Source organism: Schistocerca nitens, chromosome 3 (assembly GCF_023898315.1).
Source record: "Schistocerca nitens isolate TAMUIC-IGC-003100 chromosome 3, iqSchNite1.1, whole genome shotgun sequence".
Classification (NCBI taxonomy): domain Eukaryota; kingdom Metazoa; phylum Arthropoda; class Insecta; order Orthoptera; family Acrididae; genus Schistocerca; species Schistocerca nitens.
Genome location: NC_064616.1, coordinates 784,102,550 through 784,121,113, shown reverse-complemented (window position 1 = coordinate 784,121,113; position 18,564 = coordinate 784,102,550). Strand labels below are relative to the sequence as shown.

The 18,564-nt window shown below is 42.5% G+C and overlaps 1 protein-coding gene across 1 annotated transcript in view; it reads right to left on the bottom strand.

The window, feature by feature from the left end:
• LOC126249763 (serine proteinase stubble-like) overlaps positions 1-18,564 on the bottom strand; it is a 398,895-nt gene that overhangs the window by 31,839 nt on the left and 348,492 nt on the right. Inside the window, exons 7-8 of the mRNA XM_049951453.1 lie at positions 14,476-14,575; positions 7,522-7,690 (exon numbers count right to left, since the gene is read on the bottom strand). Coding sequence (XP_049807410.1) covers positions 7,522-7,690; positions 14,476-14,575 — 269 coding nt within the window. The remainder of the gene's footprint in view (positions 1-7,521; positions 7,691-14,475; positions 14,576-18,564) is intronic.

Below are 18,564 nucleotides of genomic sequence, written 5' to 3'. Positions count from 1 at the left end.
CAATAACAGGATTACATGGTTCAGTTGAAGAAGCAAGAGAATATGTTAAAATAGGCGTTCATCAAAACTTTAAGAAAATAAAATTAGAACCAACACCCTTAAACGAAATTAAGAGAATTGCAGATATTCTAAGAAACAAAAGATCATAGTGTGTTCATGGAATTTCAAATGATATTCAGAGAAGTTGTTCTAACTAAATAAAAATATCTAGTGATATATGCAACGTATACGTAGCACAGAGAATTTTTCCAGACAGATTAAAATATGCAGCTGATGGTGACAAAAAAACTTATTATCGTCCGGTTTCATTACTGAAAAATTTTTCCAAAACATTCGAAAAAGTAATATACTCAAAATGGTCTCACATTTAAGTAGAAACAATTTACTTGACGCATCACAGTTTAGATTCGAGAAGAGTTGCTATTCATACATCCACTCTATAAGTTTTAGGAGCCTTAAGTAATAAAATACCGCCAGTTGGAATTTTTGTGATATTTGCAAGGCTTAGCAAACTTAAGCTTTATGGAACTGATAGCTTTACACACAACTTATTTGAATTACACTTAACAAACATAAATCAAATAAAACGTGGTGAATAATTGAAACAACGTTGAAAGGAGGAAAAATTTTACTGACTGGGAAGAAATCACGAAGAGAGTCCTACAAGGTTCAATTTTGGTTCCACTCCTGTTCCTTATATTTATGAATGACCTTCCACTTAACATTCATCAAGCAGAATTGGTATTTTTAGCAGATGATTTTAGTATTACAACACATATCACTGGAGAGAAAGCAACAGAATATATTGTTAATGTTGTTTTTCAGAGAACTATTATATGGTTCTCTGATAACGGACTCTTCCTTAATTTTGAGGAAACACACTATATTGGTTCTGTACAGCAAATAGAGTCATGCCAACAACTGACGTAGCACATAAACAGGAGTCAGTAAACAGGATAGAATGTTCCAAATTTTGGGGCGTACATATTGATGAAAACTTGAATTGGAAGAAACATATTACTGAGCTAGTCAAATAATTAAGTTCATCTATATATGCTCATCGTATAACTGCCAGTCTTGGAAATAAATGAATCAACGCCCTAACATATTTTCGCATATTTCCACTCAGTAATATCTTGTGGAATAAATGTTTGAGGTATCTCATCCGTTAGAAAGTAAGTATTGATTGTATAAAAGCGAATAATAAGAATAATGTGTGATGTTCACCAACAGTCGTCATGTATGCACCTCTTCAAGGTTTTAGACATTTCAGCTGCGCATTCACAACACATATATTCGCTAAAGAAAATCGTCATAAATAATCCATCACAATTTGAGAAGAATAGTGATGTCCATGCCTACTGCACAAAAGGAAAAAAATAGCTACATTACCCATTACTAAAGCTGCAAATTGTTCAGAAAGGAGTTCAACATGCAGCAACAAAAATTTTTGAAGATTTGCCCAATAATATAAAATGTCTGACATATAGCAAAATAGGTTTTAAATCTAGTCTAAAGTCATTTCTCCTCGACAACTCCTTGAATTCCATGGATGAATATTTATTTAAAAACTGGCAACATGTAAAAAAACTAGGTTTTAAGGGTAGTTGCGTGAACAGGATTAAAAAATAATATGTTAATTAGTTTTAAAGCTAATCACCTATACATATCCTGCAGACTGATTCGTTCAATATCACTTCAATATAAGAATCATTGAAGTGATGTAAGGAAGATGTAACTAACACCACTGTAGATCAGCTGCGAAGCAAGTTTTGGGAACAGCAGTAGCTCATATGAAGACAGCTGAACATAGAATGAGACAAAAATAAAGGGATCGTACCCGCACCGTGAAAACTATTGTGTGCTGTCATAATTCAGGTGAAAAACATTTGATGTATGGTATTCTACAAAGGGCAGAGATTAACATGCATAATCATAAAAAACAGCTTCCACAATATCCTTAAGAGATACTGAGTCAATGGCGTATGACGATTATGTTATCTGATTTGTGAGAAATTCTTTAGGAGGCCTGAAAACATGGTAGCTCATATATTCCATAACTTTAGGGACTGCATTTAAGTGAATAAAGGGTAAAACAGAAATTGAAAATAACCTGATATCTATATATCATGACCTCATTATTGCCATTCGCCCTAGATCATTCATATTTCCTATCTAACCTACTACCACTCTCTTCACTCGTGGGAAGCCTGAATCAGAAACATTGTTCACTCTACTTACTGGTTTGGGACTCTATGGAACTTATCGTAGCTCAACAGCTGGAGCTATCCCATGTCTACCACACTGAAGAGCCTGCCGGAAGTGTAACATTCTGTCAATATGTAATCGGCACTGTTGATTTTACTGTCTCCACTATCGATGATTGGAGTACTTTTCATAGCATAGGGGACCATCAAACTCATTACCCCAGACTCCGCTCTAAGATCATCTGAAGAGGCCCAGAAGCTCAAATCGGCTCCTTCTGACATTGAAGTAGGCCACCTAGGTGTTATGGAACTTCAGATATTTGAACATCGGACAAGCAATGCATTACGGCGAATTAATGTTCTAGACTTCTACATCTATAGCCAACATACATACTCCGCAATCCAGCATACAGTGCGTGGCGGAGGGTACCTCGTACCACAACTAGCATCTTCTCTCCCTGTTCCACTCTCAGACAGAACGAGGGAAAAATGACTGCCTATATGCCTCTGTACGAGCCCTAATCTCTCTTATCTTATTTTTGTGGTGTTTCCGCGAAATGTAAGTTGGCGGCAGTAAAATTGTACTGCAGTCAGCCTCAAATGCTGGTTCTCTAAATTTCCTCAGTGGCGATTCACGAAAAGAACGCCTCCTTTCTTCTCGAGACTCCCACCCGAGTTCCTGAAGCATTTCCGTAACACTCGCGTGATGATCAAACCTACCAGGAACAAATCTAGCAGCCCGCCACTGAACTGCTTCTATGTCCTCCCTCAATCCGACCTGATAGGTATCCCAAACGCTAGAGCAGTACTCAAGAATAGGTCGTATTAGTGTTTTATAAGCGGTCTCCTTTACAGATGAACCACATCTTCCCAAAATTCTACCAATGAACCGAAGACGACTATCCGCCTTCCCCACAGCTGCCATTACATGCTTGTCCCACTTCATATCGCTCTGCAATGTTACGCCCAAATATTTAATCGACGTGACTGTGTCAAGCGCTACACTACTAATGGAGTATTCAAACATTACAGGATTCTTTTTCCTATTCATCTGCATTAATTAACATTTATCTATATTTAGAGTTAGCTGCCATTCTTTACGCCAATCACAAATCATGTCCAAGTCATCTTGTATCCTACTACAGTCACTCAACGACGACACCTTCCCGTACACAATCATCAGCAAACAGCCGCACATTGCTATCCACCCTATCCAAAAGATCATTTATGTAGATAGAAGACAACGGCGGACCTACCACACTTCCCTGGAGTACTACAGATAATACCCTCACCTCCGATGGACACTCACCATCGAGGACAACGTACTGGGTTCTATTACTTAAGAAGTCAACACTTGAACACGATCAGTCGTATTCTATCTGACATATAGACACTTACCTTGAATGATATATTGTGTAAGTGTGGTAAGTGGCTGCATTCACTGCAGCACTATAGAAGTGCCTGTAGTTCTTGAATGGTAGAGATTTCTGGAGTGTATCACCAACAAATTTAATGGTGAAAGACATGCAGTAAGTTTCCTGTCATTCATTATAATTCTCCACCAAGTGACTGCAACACGGTCTACTCGGCTTTAGAATACCCTGTCGACTACAATCAGCATCGAGGTGCCACGTTCACCAATTGATTTCCTTCCACACCAATATTCTGTAGGTCACTGACAACATCACGCTTGCACATTAAACACGTCTGAACATTGACATATAGGACCGTATTTACATAAAAAATCACTTAGTAAATAGAAATAAGTACTCACTCAATAAACAGTAATAACTCCGCTAGATAAACACGAGCAAAACGAAGTTATGTTGTCTACTTATATAACAAGAGAACTAAACATTAAGAACTGGGGAATTTTAGTCTGTCTGTACACTGAAAAGCGACCAGCGCTTGTGGTGGGGGTGGTAGTCTTCCCCGGAAACATGCCACAACTGCCGTACAAGATGACTAAGAATTAATTTCCTGACTGGCAGTGCAAAGCAGTGTACAGACATTCACGTGGATCTTGTCCGTATGCGTTTCTTCTGTTAGTATTATTAGGAGCTAATACCTGTATTCCACGTAGTTCTAACACATTTTGTGAAAAATGAACACTCTCATGCCGTGTCTGAGGGCTACGTCACCACTGATTTAAGAGGTACCTAGCAGAAGGCCCAGTATCTCAACTGTGAAATCACGTGTAGTCGCTTCCTGTAACGTAGTAGGGTACAGAGAGTAGGGACTGACCTGCTCGTTCTTCAGTTTGCAGACCCAGAAAGGACGGAAGTGCTTGACCACATCCAGGCGAAATGACCTCCCATACGCTTCTACCCTCCATCCCACCCCAGCCCTCCCCAGACTTCTCCACACCACATCCTCCGAACACAAGTTATTCCTGTATAAGACTAGTGCGCACATAGATGCGGTATGTACATTTAATGTTTGTTCTTAACCCATTTCTATTCACAACGAACTACTATTTTATACCATTAAAACACTATCGTAAGCCCGAGAAGATTTCATCAGCAGTATATGCCGAGAAAGTCTAGGTTCACTCTTGTAATAGTTCGCTATTTTTCTATCTCCTATATCGTACAAACTATTAGTCCTAGAGAAAATATGGTTAAGACTTTTTTGTAGAGAATTTAATTTTCTAGTGGGACACGTTTCCGCCAGATGCGGGGATTTTCGATTTATTTGAGAAAAACATAAACAAGTGTAAATGCACACCCATCATTGATATACTCACCTCCCTACTGGTCAGTATTTTTAGTATATTGTCCATTGCAGTCCCTCCTGCCACGGTACAAAAATTTGTGACTGCACGAATTATTTCCCCTTTTTTTCGCTTACGGAACCATTATCTCTGCAGCACTGACATAGTATTCGCCTCATGACGTACGAGAGAGCGAAACAGAGAAACAGAGAGAGAGAGAGAGAGAGAGAGAGAGAGAGAGAGAGAGAGAGAGAGAGTGAGTGAGTGAGAGAGAGAGAGAGCGAGAGAGAAAGACAGACACAGAGAGGGAAAGAGAAAGATAGAGAACAGAGCGAACCAAGACGAATTAGAGGGAAATTAAAATTTTAACACTTGCTGGACTATTCAATTATTATTTCGTTCGCTAATTCACGCTCGATATTCGATAAATGAAAACCTATGACAATTAATTAGCTTCTGGTAGCATGGATTCACCAATGATAATACGCAGAATGTGTACCACTGCAGTACTTGTTACTTTTCTCATGTCAAATATTCCAAATGCTTTCAAGAGGCGCAGAAGTCTTACTGCTGTAATGCAAGTTCAATGTGATTTGTTGTGATAACATGTGGGGTATAATTACAGCGTATGATGTATGCCAGGATGTTTCGTTCGTATTTAAAAGGAACAATTTAGATTCTCTTAAACTATTCCAGTTATATTTCATCTGGTTTCCATGCATTAGTTGAAAAAAGTAGTGGAATAGTATCTGACTGGTGGCAATGGGCCAGCTACGTGGTTAGCACACACTTGCGTTCGAAAGGAGCGGAGTTCGTCTATCCGTCTGGCCATTCAAATTTAGATTTCCAGCTACACATTAGAGCTTTGAAACAGTAGTCTCAAACTCCTAAAAGGCACAGGGCTTGTTGTGAGTGGAACGATTCACAAATTTGTGATATGGGAATGGATTACTGGCCACCTCGCTCTATGCTGCCTACGCCATATCTCACGATTCACTGACCACCGATGTTTATACACTCCTGGAAATTGAAATAAGAACACCGTGAATTCATTGTCCCAGGAAGGGGAAACTTTATTGACACATTCCTGGGGTCAGATACATCACATGATCACACTGACAGAACCACAGGCACATAGACACAGGCAACAGAGCATGCACAATGTCGGCACTAGTACAGTGTATATCCACCTTTCGCAGCAATGCAGGCTGCTATTCTCCCATGGAGACGATCGTAGAGATGCCGGATGTAGTCCTGTGGAACGGCTTGCCATGCCATTTCCACCTGGCGCCTCAGTTGGACCAGCGTTCGTGCTGGACGTGCAGACCGCGTGAGACGACGCTTCATCCAGTCCCAAACATGCTCAATGGGGGACAGATCCGGAGATCTTGCTGGCCAGGGTAGTTGACTTACACCTTCTAGAGCACGTTGGGTGGCACGGGATACATGCGGACGTGCATTGTCCTGTTGGAACAGCAAGTTCCCTTGCCGGTCTAGGAATGGTAGAACGATGGGTTCGATGACGGTTTGGATGTACCGTGCACTATTCAGTGTCCCCTCGACGATCACCAGTGGTGTACGGCCAGTGTAGGAGATCGCTCCCCACACCATGATGCCGGGTGTTGGCCCTGTGTGCCTCGGTCGTATGCAGTCCTGATTGTGGCGCTCACCTGCACAGCGCCAAACACGCATACGACCATCATTGGCACCAAGGCAGAAGCGACTCTCATCGCTGAAGACGACACGTCTCCATTCGTCCCTCCATTCACGCCTGTCGCGACACCACTGGAGGCGGGCTGCACGATGTTGGGGCGTGAGCGGAAGACGGCCTAACGGTGTGCGGGACCGTAGCCCAGCTTCATGGAGACGGTTGCGAATGGTCTTCGCCGATACCCCAGGAGCAACAGTGTCCCTAATTTGCTGGGAAGTGGCGGTGCGGTCCCCTACGGCACTGCGTAGGATCCTACGGTCTTGGCGTGCATCCGTGCGTCGCTGCGGTCCGGTCCCAGGTCGACGGGCACGTGCACCTTCCGCCGACCACTGGCGACAACATCGATGTACTGTGGAGACCTCACGCCCCACGTGTTGAGCAATTCGGCGGTACGTCCACCCGGCCTCCCGCATGCCCACTATACGCCCTCGCTCAAAGTCCGTCAACTGCACATACGGTTCACGTCCACGCTGTCGCGGCATGCTACCAGTGTTAAAGACTGCGATGGAGCTCCGTATGCCACGGCAAACTGGCTGACACTGACGGCGGCGGTGCACAAATGCTGCGCAGCTAGCGCCATTCGACGGCCAACACCGCGGTTCCTGGTGTGTCCGCTGTGCCGTGCGTGTGATCATTGCTTGTACAGCCCTCTCGCAGTGTCCGGAGCAAGTATGGTGGGTCTGACACACCGGTGTCAATGTGTTCTTTTTTCCATTTCCAGGAGTGTAGTTCTAAAAAGAGGTAATTCATACTTTTCCTTGTCTTAAAAGTATCATTAATGTTTGTGAGTGACTACAGAACATGGACAGTCTCAAATTATGCATTGAGCGGAATGTGAATCTTCAGTTGAAACAGCTGGGACGATGTCGGAGGGGAAGGAGTATACTGACCGTGCCTGGTGCGGCCCCAGCCGGCGACGGTGGCGGTCTTGCCCACCAGCTTGACGTTCTCTTCGGGCAGGCACACGGGGATTATGTGCTGCTTGAACACCACTGGCTTGTCCAGCTTCACCAGCGCCAAGTCGTTCCGGAAGTCAGACGAGCTATATTGCGGGTGCACCTGTCATGAACACACAAGCATCCAAGAAATTATCCCTAGACAATATCTTTCTTCTGCTAATTTTATTTAGTACTAGTAAATAGGTGTCACTCCCTGTATATAACTAAATCATCAACAAGCACAACTAAAGGTTAGAATTAGTGTGTAATTTAGAAATTTTAACACCGTATTTAATGAGGGAATTAATAAAACTATAATGAATTTTATAACTGCAGTCACAGGCCACAAAATTAGTTACCTGCAAGGGACAGAACCCTTACTCGCTCAATACCGCGTCTAACAGTTATAATGGTCTTAGTTCGGTGAGGAAGAGAGTCCGCAGGTTTCTCCTGAAATGCTATATCCAGCTGAAGTTACTCACTGATGATTAAACCTCGCATAGCTGCCAAATTGCGGGGATGTTGAAGGCTATGTTTCATTTGCTGAGCTAGATAGTCCCCGACATGTTCCGAGGTTTAAGATAGGGTGTTGCGGCAGTACTCGCTAAACCTGGAACGTCTGCATGCAACTCTCAGAAGACATTTTTTTAAATTATTTGACTACTGGTTTATCCACAGGATGTTCAACGTGAGGATGTAGAAGAAAGTGCAACATTTGTTCGTCGATAATGTTGAAATAAACGTTTTGGGTTATGTTCATTGCAGCCTGAATAAATGAGCCCAAGTCACCTTCAAAACATTACGAAACCACCTCCACCATGAACTACAACCTTCATACCGATTCTCACAAGCGACTATTAATCAAATTGCGTGCATATGGAGTATCGTCACAGTTGTGTGACTGGATTCGTGGTTTCCTCTCAGAGAGGTCACAGTTCGTAGTGATAGACCGTAAATCATCGAGTAGAGCAGAAGTGATATCCGGCGTTCCGCAAGGTAGTGTCATAGGCCCTCTGCTGTTCCTGATTTACATAAATGATCTAGGTGATAATCTGAGCAGCCCCCTTAGATTGTTTGCAGATGACACTGTAATTTACCGTCTAGTAAAATCATCAGACGATCAATTCCAATTACAAAATGATCTGGAGAGTATTTCTGTATGGTGCGAAAAGTGGGAATTGGCACTAAACAAAGAAAAGTGCAAGGTTATCCACATGGGTACTAAAAGAAATCCGATAAATTTTGGGTATACGATAAATCGCACAAATCTAAGGGCTGTAAATTCGACTAAATACCTAGGAATTACAATTACGTTCAACTTAAATTGGAAAGACCACATAGATAATATTGTGGGGAAGGCGAAACAAAGACTACGCTTTGTTGGCAGAACACTTAGAAAATGCGACAAACCCACTAAAGAGGCAGCCGACATTACACTAGTCCGTTCTCTACTTGAATATTGCTGCGCGGCGTGGGATCCTTACCAGGTAGGATTGACGGGGACATCGAAAAAGTGCAAAGAAGGGCAGCTCGTTTCGTGTTATCGCGCAGTAGGGGTGAGAGTGTCACTGACATGATACCCGAGTTGGGATGGCAGTCACTGAAACAAAGGCGGTTTTCTTTGCGGCGAGATCTATTTACGAAATTTCAATCACCAGCTTTCTCTTCCGAATGCGAAAATATTTTGCTGACACCCACCTACGTAGGGAGAAATGATCATCATAAAAAAATAAGAGAAATCAGAGCTCGAACGGAAAGGTTTGGGTTTTCCTTTTTCCCAAGCGCCATTCGAGAGTGGAATGGCAGAGAAGCAGTATGAAAATGGTTCTATGAACCCTCTGTCAGTGTGAATTGCTGTGTAACCATGTAGATGTAGATGTAGACTGTGGATTAAGCTCCTCATCGGGACATCGGTGCACTCGGACGCCTTGCATTATTTGAAAAGGGGCAAAATCGAGACTCTTCAGATCACACTGCACGCCACCAATCAGCTACTGACCGTTTCTTGTGTTGCTTGACCCATTGAAGATATTCCGCTTTGTGTGCCGTGGTGAGCAGTGGCCTCTTGCGAGGTAATTCACTACAAATATCCGTTATAAGTAGGTCTATTCGCAAATTTCGCTTGGAAACTGGTTGAGATGGACCTGCATTAACTGACAGCAGGAAATTCTCTAAAATTTGAAACTGAATTTCATCTCAAGGCATGACAATCGTCTCTCGTCCGTGTCGGTTAACAGCTTTATACGACCAATGTTCTCACGGGGTGTTACATATCTGCGAGGGGTACACCATTCCCTGTAGACACGTTGAACAACCCACGGTGATACATCAACAAATCGGATATATTCATTCACAGTATGTTCACGAGCACAACCAAACACGATAGCTCCTTTCTAGCATTCTGCCACGTCTCCATGTCGATCCATTTTGCAGCGTTGATTCCATACAACCGACTTGTATATACACACCACTTCAGTGTCATGATTTACGTCATGCGATGCGACACGTTTGCAGTTACATAGAGTGGACATAACATATCTCACATTCTTCGAGGGATGTTGCAGGCCGGATTGTACTGTGACATATTAACACTGAAGTTAATCAACCAGGTCGTCACGCGCGCAAATTCAAGTTTTACCTCACCAAACACAGCACTCGTTGGTTAACACCGCCCATAGCGAATTGCTTGAATGTGAGCGCGCGACGTCCCGATTGGCTTTTTCAATTCTAAATAGCTCAGAAACGGCGCAACGTATCGAATTAAAATTCATACCTCAGAACAACCTGCCCTGCAACATCTCTACAAGCGTTTCAGACGGTTTCTGACCACCATCATCTACAGCTCTCCAAAGTAACCAGCGTCTTGTCTTGACGGGAAAGTAATATGTAGGCCTTGTAGTTAAGGACACAACACCAACTGCTCTGTCTAGCAATGGAATGTATTATACACTGCAACCTGAGATTTCGAGGAAGTATTTACGCTACCCTACTTTCCTGAAAGTTGACACAAATATTACATCATGCTATCGTATCTGCTCAATTTAATGTGTGAATCACTATATTACATGTGAATCATTGCTGAGAAAATGCTTTGTTATCCTTTAATTTTAGACCGGTTACTACTTCAGACAACTATATAAACATAAATGCCTATACTTTCGAGGCCTTATGAGTGATATACGTTTACCTCTAAACATCGTGTACCATGAGTCTGCTTGTCTACGGTCCATTTACTGAAACCAACTGAATGAGATATCCGTAGACGATTATAATACTAATTATTATCGCAATCTGAGAATGTAAGCCAGCACTGGCTCAATACTGCGCGTTGAAGAATGCCTTAATGGCCAGACATTATAATTTTAAACGAGCTTCCTATCTATGCAGAAGTTGCGGAATCAATATCACTCAAGTCACTACTATAACTATAAATGACATATTTTACGTTTTTAGTATGTTTCTGAATTTAGAAAAGCCATCGAGGCCTCAGTATATTACAGGAATATCTTACGAGTATCTTGAACAAGGAAAGAGACGCTGTAGCTACTGAGCGCATAGAATGCACCTAACTGCACGTAGGGATTCGCGTTACGAGGTTGAAAATTTATCCTCTGTTCCTTGCGGCAATAAGCTAAAACGGCGAAGACCGCAAACCTTGTTCATTGGATGGAAGGGCAAGTCACGATTTGCAGCGTCATTCCCTAGACGGACTTGATTAGGAGCGGTATGCAGGCCCTAATCTAGACCTCGTGAGTACTCCGATAGTCTTGATGCATATTCCTTGACTTGCCCTGTCTGGTGAAGAACTCTATAGACTGAGCGCGCACAAAAAACAGGGAATAGCTGTTCTGGTAGTAGATATGTGTGCGCGTCAACATTTTTGTATCTTACATTAGACGATCTGCGCTGTCAGTTTCTGAGTATCGGCTTGAAACCAGCTCTAGGAAGGAAAGTTTATATGAAACATTATTCAAGCCAAAAGAGAAAACAGTTCCTTGTACGCGTGAGAGACGAAACGTAAATGTCATATTGACAAATACGGAAGTGTTCAGGGTAAGGTCCGGTTATTACAGCAGTAATGCCCAAACAGCACTGAGAACCGCATTAGTGTCAAACAAGACACAGGCAGTACTGGAATCTTCAGTCCTCAGTGGAATGTAAAGGTGTTGGACAAAATTATTGAAACCCGCGAGAAATGCTTGCTAGAATATAAATGCAGATACTAGACAAACCCACAGATTGCCTGTTGTATTTGATTTCGAACGGCACGTGTGCACTGTCCTTAAGGGGCTAGGACGTCAAACGGGACGACTTGGAGCAGGAGAGGCACCAGAGGACACTTTAATTTCCACTGTCTATACTTTTACGAATAAATTAATAAAACCTTGTCAGAACGACCAGAAAGGATTCAGGATTTACACTCATAGAAGTGGAAGTTTAAAAATATAAGAAAATAATATATTTTTTTTACATTTGAAATTTGATCTTGTTTCACTTACCATTGGCTGCATTTGTTGCTATAGGTACACTTTTCTTCATAAGTAAGGGAGATTCTTCGATGAATTTTGCACAGCATACAAACCATACTTACAGGTGTATGAAACACTAGAATTTTCCAAATCTATTGAAAACTGTGGTAAAAATTGAGGTAATTAACTATAAAATTTGAGTTTTTTCTAAACATGAAGTTTAAAATGTAACAGGACCTTCATTTTTTTATAACTTAAAGTATGGTTTGTATGCTGTGCAAAATTCATCGAATAATCTCTCTTACTTATGAAGAAACGTGTACCTACAGCAACAAACGCAGCCAATAGTAAGTGAAAAAATTATGAACTTTCACATGTACAACAAAATTAATTTTGATATGTTTTTGAACTCCCACTGCTATGAGTGTGAATCCTGAATCCTTCCTGGTAATGCTGACAAAGTTTTATGAATTTATTCGTAAAGGTATACACAGTGGGAATTAAAAAGTCCTATGGTGTCTCTCCTGCTCCAAAACGGCCCGTTTAACGTCCTACCCCCCTTAATACGTTGCACGTATCAGTCAGTGGTGGTCACAACAATTCTCTGTCTAGAGGATTGTTATAATCAAGCTTTCACTACTAGAGAGGGGCCTCCATAAAAAACGAGTGATGGCTGGTTAATAAAACTTCGTGGAAACATTTGCAAGGACGTGCAGAAGTGAAGTAACGAATAAACCACTGAAAGGAACACATTTTAATTTCCACATGAGAAGGTAAGTATTGTTAATTGCGTATCACGTTTCCGTTCCAGGTTACAAACGTTGCTCAGTTTGACGACCATCTGCATCCACGACAGCCTGGAATCACACAAGAGATACCACTTCACAATAGTTCGCAGCACGTTTCGAACGGTCGACCATGGAATGTTCAATTTTCGTGACACAGCTCGTGCACTGCTTGCAGATAGCACGTTGCGTCCAGTATTCTCAGCCATGGCAGCAGTAACTTCTCCAACAATCTGTGACGCAGTTGGCCGTCGGCTCCCTATAGGAGCTATTCCTAATCGCCAGTTAATTTGAACTTCCAAATCATATTTTTCAACCCCAGTGTGGAAAGCAGACCTCTCTGTATGCGTTTAATTCGTCAATACTTAACGAAGAGCAGCGGCACTATTTCTGCTGTTTTTGATAAAACATTTACGGCTAATGCCCTGCTCACCTTGTCCAGATCCTCGTTGACGGCCTGCAACTAAATGGACAATGATGCTCATATTTCAACCCTACGTCGCCGTACTAGTACCGGCGATTAACGGCGAGTCATGACACAAACACTACTAACAACGCAAATCATGCAGCTCACAGTCTGAACATCATTCTTGTGATGTTGAGTACGCGAACGGTAAATAGTTTTCCGGCTGCACTGGCTCAAGAAGCGAAAGTTTAATTATAGCCACCCTGTGACGGTGAATGCGTCATGTCAGAGCTAAATGAATTCGAACGTTGGCAAATTGTTGGTGCTCATATGATGGGTGCTTCAGTAACCGGGGTAGCCGTAGTGTTTGATGTTTCAAGAGGCACTATATAGAAGTTTGATACCGCATACAGAGAAAGCGGAAAAACATCATCCGCTAAGTCACAACGGGGACGAAAGTGTGTGTTGAGTGATCGTGGCAGACGGTCATTGAAGAAGATTCTTACCTAAAATGAGAGGTCAGCTGCAAACTCAATGTAACACTCACGAACTGGAATACGTGGGTCATAAAACAAACGTACGAAACTGCATGCACATCTTCCTTCATCTTAGCTTTAAAGCCGTTAGGTTTCCTTGTCTTAGCAGATATCATTTGGGAGCGGCATCAGTGAATATGAAAGGATTGAATTTTTATTTTCGCAGTTAGTTATGCTTTGTGGTTATTTTCCTATAATCTCTTTTCTTTCGTGCACTCGTATTTGCTCTTCCCCTATATATTTCCTAAGAAAAATAGCATGTAATGAAAACTTAATTTCCTCTGAGCACAGATTATTCGCCATCTGATTCCCATATAAAACAGCTTCTCAGCAAACTATTTCAGTCCTCGTGCGGCTCAGAAATGCGAAGTCAGCTCAGTTTGTTAATTCAGTGAAATTTGGAAAATTGTGGTTAGATCTTATGGGACCAAACTGCCGAGGTCAGCGGTCCCTAAGATTACACACTACTTAATCTAACTGAAACTAACTTACGCTAAGAACAACACACACACCCATGCCCGAGGGAGGACTCGAACCTCCGTCGGGGAGGGGCGGGGGATGGGGGGGGGGGGGAATCCGCGCGAAGTGTACCACGACGCCTAAGACAGCGCGGCTAATTTCAGTGATCATGTAGACATGACAGCACTATCATGCTTCGTCCAGCGACGACCCAGATGGCATATCTGATAGAGAATGCGGCTGTAGCTTACCTCCTTCCTCTCGACGCCGTATTCCTCGTGATGCAGCCTCTCGGACTGGTCCCGAACGTCCCATTCGCCCAGACGCACTCTCAGGTTGCTGTTAGTTGTCCTGTCGATATCCAAACATTATTCACGCACAGCATTTAATTTATTTAAACAATTTATATTTTTCACTTAAAATTTAAGTTTATTATATCTTGCGTTATGTATAGTATCCTAGTCATTTCTGACATTGAATTACTAGAAATGCTATAAGGATATGACAAGGAAAAGATCAGTAATAACTACTCTTCTCTTTCAGAACAGTGAAAAATGAATAATATAAAATAAGTTGTGGAATTAGATCCATTAGTAAATGCACTGATGGGTACGGCGAAATCTATTACCAAATCCTAGCGTCATCGTCAACTGCGTACACATGAGACAGCACGACAATGTAGATAAATAAATAACAAAGGAACTTCTCGATGGATTCACCATAACTTTAGTTTCGATATTGCAGTGCCAGTGTCATGAATTACAATGCAAAGTTTCTTCGGACATGCGTGCATGTCAGATGGAACATTGCACTGTAATTCGGAATAGCACTGACACTGCAATGGCAACGGCCTTGTCGCAGTGGATACACCGGTCCCCGTGAGATCACCGAAGTTAAGCGCTGTCGGGCATGGTCGGCATTTGGATGGGTGACCATTTTTTTCGGGGTGCACTCAGCCTCGTGATGCCAATTGAGGAGCTACTCGACCAAATAGTAGCGGCTCCGGTCAAGAATACCACCATAACGACCGGAAGAGCGGTGTGCTGACCCCACGCCCCTCCTATCTGCATCCTCCTCTGAGGATGACACGGCGGTCGAATGGTCCCGGTAGGCCACTCGTGGCCTGAAGACGGAGTGCTTAACTGGCACTGCCATATCGTATTTACCCGCCGACACCGGGAAGCGACTTTCAAGTAAAATGTCTCCCCTGTATGGGAATGTACATACTGGTTGTACAAGTACAGGTTGCAGACACATGGTTGACGACATATAGTAGTCTGGGCCTGGCCGTGAATCGTGCTCGGACAGCCAAATGGTAGGGCGACCCCTCGAGATAAGCGGGAAATCATTCAGGAGCCGACTGTTTGCTGGTTCTCAAACACGTGTCACGTTACCTTGTTAACAGCATGAAAATAGCTGGATAGTCGGCTGGTCATTTAGATGAATCATTTCCAGAGCTATCGCCAGTCACAGAAAAAAAACCATTTTCCGAATAAAGAAGTGTATTGTAGGAGATATGATTTGCTGTCCTACAGCGATCTTTTTAAAAGCTTGGTGTTATGACAATTGTTCACAGTAAAGAAATTCATTAATGATCTTTTTCGTAACAATATACTAGTATAAATACGTTAAGGGGTCGTATAATCGAGTACACACGTATTCCACATGCTGTTAGAGCATATGAAATTTCTTTAGAGTGTTACAGTGAAAGATAAGTGCAACTTAAGAAGCCGCTTGAATAAGAAAACAGCAAAGTTGACAGACAGGCCACTAAAGTGGAGTAAACTCGAGAGGCGGTAAAAGAGAATAAAGGAATTTTCTGTTGATTAACTCCTTCTCCATAAATAGTATATCCACAGGTAATATTAAATAGAACGTGCTTAAGTACAAACATAATTGATTTTAACACGGTAGTATTACAATGTATCGTTCTTTTAAATCGTTATATTCTGCTGTATTGAAACAAAGCTACATCTTTGAATACTTTCCACATCCTGGAGACTCGTCTCCGTGGGAGCCAAGGAACCTTATTCACGTAATGAAAAAATACAAGAATGTTGACGAACAAACGATTGTACTTCTGCTTTCACTAATTATGAAATTATCTTACAGTATCGATTTACGAATTCCTTTAAAAGTTGTATGATTTACTCTGTTGCAGTATATTTATGCCTACTCTTGCCTCAGCTTAAGTAATGGCACTGTAGAAAGCATATTCAGTTTAATAATAAGGCAGGTGAAATCCAACACATCAGAAACGTTTTATATCACAGACTGTGATATTTTTTCTATCTAATAATTTGCTCTGTACTCTGGTAATACACATATACACGATCTAACAGCCTGAAACCATCTTTCAGCCTAATTTGGTATTTTTCACGTAATTTACTTTTGGCCTTTAGGGGAACAATATACTGACGAGGTGAGTTTGCTATAAATATTTTATACATTGTATACTGTTGGGCTAGTCTAGCAGCATAAGAAACAAAAGCTATATCTTTCGGATGTCCCCTATTACGGTCATTATGCTAATGTCTCATGTTACACACACACACACACACACACACTTACAGAGGGTGGACTCGAGCTTCACTGACAAAATTTAAGAGGTTGTCCAGGGACATTTTCTCATTGCTTTGGTTATACCATGGTCTCTAGTGACTCGTTAGATAGTAATACGATAAAAATGTTTCATTCTGTTTGTTATCATGGTTACCATTGTTGCTCCGGAAAAACTCAAAACACTGAAAAAAACCTGTAATCTGTGAACATCCCAACCCGGAAGACTTTGGTTTCTTATAGAAGCCTATCCACAGTTGCAGAAGTACTGTGGTATGGTTGCTGTCGCTGGGTGAACAGATCAGCGTAGAATCGTTCCGCTGCTCTTCCATTGCATTCAGTAAATCCACCCACAAGGTACACGTCGACCAACTCCTCATTAGCAGAGCTATCCATACTGCTGTGAATCACCGTTAACTTTCAACTACACTATTGGCCATTAAAATTGCTACACCAAGAAGAAATGCAGATGATAAACGGGTATTCATTGGACAAATATATTATACTAGAATTGGCATGTGATTACATTTTCACGCAATTTGGGTGCATAGATCCTGAGAAATCTGTACCCAGAACAACCACCTCTGGCCGTAATAACGGCCTTGCTACTCTTGGGCATTGAGTCAAACAGTGCTTGAATGGCGTGTACAGGTACATTTGCCCATGCAGCTTCAACACGATATCACAGTTCATCAAGAGTGGTGACTGGCGTATTGTGACGAGCTAGTTGCTCGGCCACCATTGACCAGACGTGAGAGATCTGAAGAATGTGCTGGACAGGGCAGCAGTCGAACATTTTCTGTATCCAGAAAGGCTCCTACAGGACCTGCAACATGCGGTCGTGCATTATTCTGCTGAAATGTAGGGTTTCGCAGGGATCGAATGAAGGGTAGAGCCACGGGTCATAACACATCTGAAATGTAACATCCACTGTTCAAAGTGCCGTCAGTGCGAACAAGAGGTGACCGAGACGTGTAACCAATGGCACCCCATACCATCACGCCGGGTGATACGCCAGTATGGCGAAGACGAATGCACGCTTCCAATGTGTGTTCGCCACGATGTTGCCAAACACGGATGCGACCATCATGATGCTGTAAACAGAACTTGGATTCATCCAAAAAAATGACGTTTTGCCATTCGTGCGCCCAGGGTCAAGGGTAACCGCAGCCATGGTCTCCGAGCTGAATAGTCCATGCTGCTGCAAACGTCGTCGAACTGTTCGTGCAGATGGTTGTTGTCTTGTAAACGTCCCCATCTGTTGACTCACGGATCGAGACGTGACTGCACGATCCGTTACAGCCATGCGGATAAGATATCTGTCATCTCGACTGCTAGTGATACGAGGCCGTTGGGATCCAGCACGGCGTTCCGTATTACCCTCCTGAACCCACCGATTCCATATTCTGCTAACAGTCATTGGATCTCGACCAACGCGAGCAGCAATGTCGCGATACGATAAACCGCAATCGCGATAGGCTACAATCTGACCTTTATCAAAGTCGGAAACGTGATGGTACTCATTTCTCCTCCTTACACGAGGCATCACATCAACGTTCCACCAGGCAACGCCGGTCAAGTGCTGTTTGTGTATGAGAAATCGGTTGGAAACTTTCCTCATGTCAGCAAGTTGTAGGTGTCGCCACCAGCGCCAACCTTGTGTGAATGCTGTGAAAAGCTAATCATTTGCATATCACAGCATCTTCTTCCTGTCGGTTAAATTTCGCGTCTGTAGCACGTCATCTTCGTGGTGTAGCAATTTTAATGGCCAGTAGTGTAAC